This window comes from Myxocyprinus asiaticus, chromosome 12 (genome assembly GCF_019703515.2).
Source record: "Myxocyprinus asiaticus isolate MX2 ecotype Aquarium Trade chromosome 12, UBuf_Myxa_2, whole genome shotgun sequence".
NCBI lineage: Eukaryota > Metazoa > Chordata > Actinopteri > Cypriniformes > Catostomidae > Myxocyprinus > Myxocyprinus asiaticus.
This window is the reverse complement of record NC_059355.1, coordinates 43672758-43682515: the sequence shown is the minus strand read 5'-3', so window position 1 is coordinate 43682515 and position 9758 is coordinate 43672758. Positions and strand designations below refer to the sequence as shown.

Sequence of the window (9758 nt, the reverse complement as noted above, 5' to 3'; positions counted from 1 at the left end):
CTAATTTGGTGCTAGAAAACCACTTGCCATTATATCAAACACAGTTGAAAGCTATTTGGTTCTTTAAATGAAGTTTAACATTGTCTTTGTGTTTGTTTTTGAGTTGCCACAGTATGCAAAAGACTGGCATGTCAATATTAGGTAAAAAATGGCAAAAAAAGAAACCGCTTTCTCTAGAAACTCGTCAGTCAATCATTGTTTTGAAGAATGAAGGCTATACAATGATTGAAATTACCAAAAAAAAAACTGAAGATTTCATACAAAGGTGTACACTACAGTCTTCAAAGACAAAGGACAACTGGCTCTAACAAGGACAGAAAGAGATGTGGAAGGTCAGATGTACAACTAAACAAGAGGATAAGTACATCAGAGTCTCTAGTTTGAGAAATAGACGCCTCACATGTCCTCAGCTGACAGCTTCATTGAATTCTACCCGCTCAACACCAGTTTCATGTACAACAGTAAAGAGAAGACTCAGGGGTGCAGGCCTTATGGAAAGAACTGCAAAGAAAAAGCAACTTTTGAGACAGAAAAACAAAAAGAAAAGGTTAGAGTGGGCAAAGAAACACGGACATTGAACAATAGATAATTGGAAAAGAGTTTTATGGATCTTAATCCCATTGAGCTTTTGTAGGATCAGCTAGACTGTAAGGTGCGTGAGAAGTGCCCGACAAGAAAGGTACATCAAGTGCTACAGGAAGCGTGGTGTGAAATGTCACCTGAGTATCTGGACAAACTGACAGCTGGAATGCCAAGGATCTGCAAAGCTGACATTGCTGCACGAGGAGGATTTTTTTGATGAGAACTCTTTGGAGTAGTTTAAAAATTTCAAATTGTAATAGTAATTTTTCATGTTATTAATGTCCTGACTATACATTGTGATCAGTTGAATGCCACTTTGGTGAAAAGTACCAATTTCTTTCCATAAGAGCAAAATCTGTACATTTTTCCAAACTTTTGGTGTGTGTGTGTGTGTACACACATATGTATGTAAATATTTTACAGTGGTTGTGTGGTTGAAATCATGATGTCTTTGACTGAAGAAAAAAATCACCCTTGTAAGCCATTTCAGAGCAAAATTATAATATGCACAAAATAATGTTGAGGGACTAAAATGTTTTTTTTTTTAACTATTTTGCACAAATTGTGAATAAACAATCGTATATTCTGGTGTGATATACCGGTCATGAAAGGGTTTGAGTAGTTCACTTGGCTGTCTTTGCTGAGGTTTAACTCATTCTGTCCAATTTTCATCAACAGGTGGAGCTGGCATTATGGGACACAGCTGGACAGGAGGACTACGACCGTCTCAGACCTCTGTCCTACCCAGACACAGACGTCATCCTCATGTGCTTCTCCATAGACAGTCCAGACAGTTTAGGTAATCACATTTTACAAATACCCCAGAATGTTTGGCCTAGCTACTTCTCTCCTATTTGTTTGATTTTGAACGATTCTAATCCGTGTCAAGGCCAAAGAGAGTCTTTCTTGGTGGAATAACCTTTGAGTCATCAATGCATACAGGAAGTTCCTGTGTATTTTCTGAGAACTGAGGTGAATCATGATAACCCTTTTGTCCATGACATCACTGCCATTTATCTCTTCCAGCTTCCTTAAGGAACATCCTGGTTCTTTCTCCTTACAATGTGTGTCAGGAAGTTTGACCACATTAGGGTCTCCCTAGCACGTAGATAAAAGTTAATCGGAAATTGTTCCGAGATTGTTATTCCGATCCTCATGATTCAGCAAAGTTCATTAGTTGAGTGTTGTGTAAAAATTTGAGCAGTCATGTAATGTAATTAACAATGCATTCCCTCAAGAGTTTTCCAAGTGAGTGTTGGTGTGAAACCACCACAACTTTCCTAAGCCTCTAAACACATACTTCAGTTATATTGTGTATGAATTACTCTTGAATAATAGGATTTGAGTTTGAGTTGTTGGGATAAATCCCTTAATTCTCTCATAAAGCCTTTCCTTTGGGTCACAATCACATTACAAAACATAGTTCTATAATCTAAGAGACCAGACCATATATAAGCATTATTTAACCATTTTATGCCATTTTTTTGTCTTTTATTTTTTTATTTTTTCCCTTCTAAAAATCATGGAAATTCCCACAACTGTATCATTTCCACCACATCTCAAATTCTGTATTGTGTTTAATAGAATTCCGTGGTGGAAATTACATTTTTAACAGTAACAGGTCAAATCTTATGTATACTAAATACAATTTGATCATATTTTCACACTTTTTGCATAATTTTGCAAAATTACTTTATTGGAAATGATGTAGAAATGAATGCTGAATTCTGATATTTACCTTGATTTTTCTTTGTTTTCTTCAAACATCACATGTATTTAATCTCAAGCATGCTCTTACTGACACTTTTGTCGACTTGGTTAACAAGTACGATTGCACTTTATTTTATAGTACGTGTACTTTCAGTATACTTTATATAAAGGGAACTACATGTACTTAATATGGGTTAGGTTTAGTACCTAGTAATTACTGTAGAACACCTAACTTTTAATAAAAAAAACTTAATTGGGGAAAAATTGTTTAGTAGTTTAAAAAAAAAAAAAAAAAAAAAAAAAAAGAAGGGGCAGTGGTGGCTCAGCGGTTAAGGCTCTGGGTTACTGATCAGAAGGTCGGGGGTTCAAGCCCCAGCACCGCCAAGATGCCACTGTTGGGCCCTTGACCCTATCCACTCCAGGGGCACTCTGATCCCAGATATGTGGAGGAAAAAAAAAAAAAAGTCACTGTATATGTGCAAATGTGTAATGTGTGATAAATAAATAAAATTATAATTATAATTATAAATGATGCCACAACTTCAGGACAGTCATAATAATAAAAAAAAAAAATGTAAAAATTTTTTTTTTGATAAAGATAATTTCCCCACAATAAATATCAAAATGGTGTATCATAGTTTTAAACATGTTATAATTAAAAATGTTATAATGTATTTTTATAATTTAATATTGAAAGTCTGGGTTTGGGATAAGGCTAAAACTATCAAATATATACATGTTAGGCATTTGTACCAACAAATATATAATGAAGACATGGTAAAAAAAAAGTTTCCAATTCAGTTTAAATAAGACCTTTGCTGAAATATAAGATGGTTTTAATTATAAGATAACAACATTTTTGGTCACTTCATAATTCCAATACTTCCATTTGTTTTTTTGTTGTTTTCATAGTTTTGATGACTTTACTATTATTCTAAAATGTAGAAGTATGGAGTATGAATAGGAATGTCCAAACTGACTGGTAGTCTGTATGCAAATGTACTGTTTATATATAACATTAGTACATTTAAATACAAAATAAAGAGAGTGCTGTAATATAGAAATTTGTTGTTTGTGTTTTTATAGTCTACACAGCACTCTTGGTTTTTGATAAGCCCTAATAAAGATTTAAATCTGTTTTGAATGGTTGACATATATCAAGTTTGAGTGTGTTTGTGTAATCTCACAGAGAATATCCCAGAGAAATGGACACCTGAGGTGAAGCACTTCTGCCCAAATGTTCCCATAATTCTCGTTGGAAATAAGAAAGATCTGAGAAATGACGAGCACACACGGAGGGAGCTGACCAAGATGAAGCAGGTGGGCGAGCTCAGTCACAATGGGGAGTCTCATTAAAAAACGCTTACTAGCTGCCATTACTGTCACTCTTGAAGGCATGGTCATTATCATTTATCAAACACATCATTCCAACCCTAATAACTGATGACTGATGCTATCCTTGCCTCGCACCCCAAATGATGCATCAGCGATAGTAGGGTTCTTTTGACATCTGGGCAGATGGTCTCGGAAAAAATAAGTCCATTTAGTAAGCAGCACTGACATCATATATCTCGAGTAGGCGAGCACAGAATTGTTGCTGGCAGAATTCTGCAGAAAGCTCAGCAGATTTTCAAAAACTTCAAATTCTCATTACTCTCAAGTTCTCCACATTAAATATTTTGGCTAATCTAATCATTATTTCAGCTATCAACAGCAATACTCTCAGCGTGAACACATTTTACCTCATTTAATGTCAACATGGAATGCAATTTTGAAATTGCATTTCATGCATTTAAGTATAATAACAATAGATTGAACGAGAAGCATATCCATGGTGATCTTAACCTCCATTCGTGTATGAAACACCATGTGATTCCCACTGAAGTCCTGGCCTAAATTGTTGGGATGGGATGGACGGATGGTCAATCGAAGTAATTACATGCCAGTTAATCGCAAAGATCAATATTCACAGAGAAAGGCCCCTCATTAAATATTATATAATAATAATAATAATTATATATATATATATATATATATATATATATATATATATATATATATATATATATATATATATTTTTTTTTTTTTTAATAATTATGTAATATTTAATTATATATATATATATATATATATATATATATATTATTTAATAATTATATAATATTTAATGAGGGGCCTTTCTCTGTGAATATTGATCTTTGCGATTAATTGGCATGTAATTATATATATATAATATTTTTTTTCTTTTTCTTTTTTTATTCTGACTCATAAAAACATGTAAGGTGGTACCTTAAACTTGAATTGCTCAGATGGTAGGAATATTCCTTATGTAATTGTAATTGTAAATTGTTTGACAGCCCTAAAAAATAAAAACGCATGGAATTAGCGCATTTAATCAACAGCCATAATAAATGTATAAATTCACTAATAACTGTGTCGCATTTTGGACTTCAAATGGTTTATAAATGTCGTTTCATGTCGACTTCATTCCACAGAATTTCCCACATGATTTCAAGTAAACATGAATTCGGTTTTGCACCATATTGAGTTTGAATTGTATCTGGTATTTTGCTTACAGGAACCGGTTAAACCAGAGGAGGGCAGGGACATGGCAAACCGTATTAGCGCCTTTGGCTACCTGGAATGCTCTGCTAAGACTAAGGATGGAGTAAGGGAGGTATTTGAAATGGCCACTAGAGCGGCGCTGCAAGTCCGCAAGAGAAAGAAGAGGAGCGGCTGCCTGCTGTTGTGAGAGAATTTTCCGGCCTTTCTGAGAATGACCCGGAATGTTCTTTTACAACTTTCAGCTGACCAGGAAATACCAAACTCTGCAAGATCTTTGACCAAACAGCATAAATACACTGTACTGTATGTCACATTTCATGCAAACCAACCAACAGGTGCGAAATGTAAAGAAAGTTAATAAAATATGCATTGAAAGAATATGGGCTGGGCGGAAAGGCAGGTTACATAAATAAATGGCATGCCTTGATTTAGTTTTCCTCTATGGCACAATTTTCTCCGCATACAAAATAGTTTATTCTCCAGCTTGTCCTGTAAATATGAAATCAACAATAATTGTATTTTTGCACATTTATCATTCAGCCATTATAACCTTGACAGAAACGTTTTCCTTTTGAACTTTTTCAGATTATTGTTATCTAAATTAAAATAACAGAATAGAAAAAGAGCACACAATTTAGTGATGGAATCAGTGCCTTTTGTGAACGTTCCCTCCAGAATTTGAATGTACTTTGCAAAGTGCTAGTTTTGAACTTCTCTTGGGACTGTACTTTTTTTTTTTCTTTTTTTTTTTTTTTAAATAGTCAATACATTTATGAGCTAATTAAATATATTTAAAAATGCAAAATCTCTATTATTATTATTATTATTATTATTGGCTATATTTATAGTGTAGGACCCTTTGTTCCCTAAGAATCACAAATTACAGCACATAAATATAATGTGAAACCCCAGTCACAAAACCAGATGGGAGTGTGACATTTTTCATTTGTGTTATCCTATTCATCCTCCACACAGGCATAAACATGCATATGTACACATTGACAGTGCTCTGTAGATACTAAACTGGTTGAACCTGCCCCGGATGTCCTCACAGAGAACTGTCACCTAATCTGACTACATTGTCCTGACATTAGCTGGCTTAAAGGACACATGCTCAAGTATTGTTAATGGGAAAAAAATAAAATAAAATTCAGATGAGATCACCTCTGAATGTTTCTAGTCCCGAGAAATGTCAAATAAATACACAAACTAATCTAATATTAATTTAAATCAAAGTCATTATTTACTCATTGGAACCCTTAAGTCGTTCCATACCCGTATTATTTTATTTTATTTTTTGCATAAAACAGAAAAGAGATTTTTTTTTTTTGAAGAATCTTACGGTAGCTTTTTCTTACAATTCATAGCAACCAGCTCCAAAAATAACCAAAAACAGCATAAAAGTAGTCGATATGACTTCTCAAGCGGTATGCTAGGTTGAAATGAAAATGTAATATACACAAATTTAAACTGCCGTGTTGCTTACAGTTATGACACAAACTCAGACCTGGCACAACGTGTCGACGTAGAGTTTTTGAATTTCAATGCGAATGAGATTTCAGAGCTTTTGGAGGAGAGTAAGATCATCAACTTAAATTTCGTCCTTGTCAAAGTTGTCAAAGCAAAAAAAAAAAAAAAAATTGTATTCAATCGAGAGAAAAAAAATAACAACGGCATTCAGGTTTGGAAGATTGAGTTAATAATGACAGAATTTTCATTTTTGATCTAGCTTTTTTCCTTTAATGAGGTTTATTTGGGTAGTAAGAGGAGGCCTTGAGTGCCTTCCCAGTTCCCACGGAAACATGTGCCTTTAGTCATCAGTCTGTTAATGCAGATGGGTTGAGGAGCAAGGGTTGGGTAATGTTGAGCTTAGCCAGATGAATGTTTTTGTGCACACATGCATTTTATCACATGATCAGTGTTTGTGCATGCTAGTTATCATGTTTTCGGCCATAGCTTCCTCAACTCTAGTAATAAAACCATAGCTAATTTGTGCAGAGTTGCATTTGTCACTGTCTAAATGAAGATCTGTAGCTTTAAACTGGTGTTGTATGCAACATAAACAGCATTTCCTATTCTGTCCTCTGCTGGTGCCATGAGATGTTTGGCCTGAGCTAAGTTAGTAATGCCACATAAATCTGCTCTGTGTTTGCTGTCTTTGTTTACCGTTTCAGAGTGGTGAACTCATAAGCATGGTGTAGCTCTGTTTCTCTCGACTTCTACTGTAAAATAAGACGGTGAATCTCAAGAAAAGCGTCGAACAATATTCAGGTCATTCTTCATCCCGAGATCAAAAAAACATTGTATTTTACTCAAAGAAAATTAAGCCTATTTTAATTACCATTTCGATTTTTTTTATTTTTTTTTGTGCATTTTTTTAAACACATTTGAGGGGTCGTTCAGACCAAACGCGTTATTACATTACAAAAAGCTAGACACAGCTCAAAAAAAATCAAATGGAGCACAGGTGTTTCGAGGTGTTTTTAAAAGTTTGAGGGGTCGTTCAGAACGAACGCGTTCTTGTACTAAAAAAAGCAAGACTGTGCAACGAATATAACAACGCAGGTGTCTAAAGACGCCTATTTGAAGTTTTTAGGGCCGTTCAGAATGAACACGTTTTTAACTTTACAAGCAAGACACAGCAACACGTTTTAAGTTTAAGGGGCCGTTCAGAACGGACGTGTTCTTGCACTAAAAAAAAATCAAGACACAGCACAACAAATGTCTGATTCTTGAGATAAGGGACAAAACATGTTTTAAATCCAAGTTTTTTAATAAATCTAGTTTTTTAATTTGTACATTTATTTATTTTTTTAATACTAAATTAATTTGAAATGGATATATTTGTAGACAAAGGTCCAAGCTAACAAACCATGTAAGGGGACAATTTTTTATAAAAAATGCTTTTTTCTGAAAATTGACATTTATTCACTTACAGTACATCTTACTGTAATTTATGTAAACTCCGTCAGACACCCTAAAGGGCATGCTATTTTAATTTGATCCATCAAACAAGAGTGTAAAGTCTTTAATTAACTAATAATAGTGTTCAGTAAAGGAGTTAAGTGATAAAATACATTATATACTTATTTTTCTGTTTTCTCACTATTCTGAAAATTCTGACGGAGTTGACAAAATTGAATCTTTTTCCATCTTAGCCATGTGTTGTGCACTGGAGCCATTTTGTTTTTTCCTCTGTTAAAGCTGAGTGTATAACCTAAAGTAAAATGTCAAAATTATTCTACAATTCTTAACAGAAATGATCACAATGGGATGACGGAGTTGACATGTTGAAGCTGTGACCGCAGAGACTTAAACATTGTGTTTAAAATATAAAAAATAAATAAAACTTACCAGACCACGTGTCCTACTGTTGCATCCATAATGAGCAGGAATGGAGTACTGAGAGTTATTGCCAACAAAGACCTTGTCTGATATATTCAGGATTATATTTTTGACGAAAAGTGAGGACACAGCTTTGATTTACAACTTCAGTTTTATATGGAAAATAAAGTTTACTGTATGTATTGTTTGATATCTTACAGATCCCTACCTTTCATTTCATATTTATGAATATGTTGCATTTTTAAACACTTTAATAAAGCAGTTTAATATTGTGACCTCTCGTGGAGGACAGGTTAAGTTACATGTGCTTCCAAGTATAGAGCTTGCATTTAAAACAATTCTAATCCAATTATATAAAAATATAAGTAATGAATGCCCTGAGAGTGTACGCATTTCCTTTGGATTTAACTTTTCCAGTATTTTTATTATTATGAATTTCTTGATTTTCAACATAAAGAGGACTTTTTTGATCTTGGATATGTTTTGTCTCTTATCTCAAGAATAAGTGAAAAACAACGGCATTCTGAACGAACTCATTCTTGCGCACAAAAAGCAAATGCAACGCAACAAATTTAACTGAATGCAGGTGTTTCAGGATGCGTTTTACAAGCAGACATTCTTTTTAACTTGACACGGTGTCTTAAAAATGCCGTGCTTCTGCATGAGTTGGTGAAAAAGCAGTTGGATGCGGCACAACAGTCAAAATGTCTATCTAGTGCATGTTTACATAGAAAAACAGTGCGGATTGCTGCAAAAACGCATTCTGTGTAAACGGTCCCGTGGTTATTTTCAAATGTTACGCTCATAGCACAAGACGCTGTGCCATGGTCAGTGATGTCAATCTAGTGCATATTTACACAGAAAAACAATTACAAAATGCGTAGACAGACGCATGTCTGTCGTTCAGTGTAAACAGCCCGTTGGATTGTTTCATGTCTAGGTCCGGCAAGTAGCACACAGTACGCTAAACTAACCATCTAGTTTATTCTTGAACACTATGCCATGGAATTCTAAGTTATTAAACAAGGCGTTATTAAAACGTACTGAAATGCACTGACTGTACAGTACAATGCACAAGTAACATCCCACTAGACAAAGTAAAAATTACAAAACTACTCACAAATAAGAGGAACATGTTTTTTTTAATTATTATTATTATTAATTTGAGGAATCATTAATAAAACCTTGTTATTGAAAATGCAGATGTGACTACAGAACTGTTTCCATTGCTGTCTGCATGAGCAAATTCCTGGTTACAACAGCAACCGCTCTTGACATATGGAGCTCTTCATCAGGCTCTAAGATCAATCTTCTGCTGTGTGTTCATATGGTCACTTCCTTTTTTCTGGAAGTAATAAATATGATTTATTAATCCAGATTTTTATGAGCGCTCATAGTAACAATGCTTTGTAAACGGGACTAGTATTGTAGTAAATGTTTGAATGATGTAAAACCGACCTATGTTAATAAAATATTTTTTCGAAAAACAAAATAATCTATTTTGGTTGTTTTGTGTGAAACTGAACTGTTTTATTGCACCCCGCCCCCCCCTGCA

The 9758-nt window shown here is 34.2% G+C and overlaps 1 protein-coding gene across 2 annotated transcripts in view; it reads left to right on the top strand.

Annotated features, from left to right (window-relative positions):
* The window catches only part of LOC127449363 (rho-related GTP-binding protein RhoA-D), a 27453-nt gene extending 17755 nt beyond the window's left edge, over positions 1–9698 (top strand). For both annotated transcript variants that reach the window (XM_051712728.1, XM_051712729.1), the window contains 3 exons: positions 1261–1381; positions 3482–3612; positions 4872–9698. In XM_051712728.1, the coding sequence (XP_051568688.1) occupies positions 1261–1381; positions 3482–3612; positions 4872–5045 (426 nt within the window). In that variant the 3' untranslated portion in view covers positions 5046–9698. The remainder of the gene's footprint in view (positions 1–1260; positions 1382–3481; positions 3613–4871) is intronic.
* Positions 9699–9758: the final 60 nt, after the last annotated feature.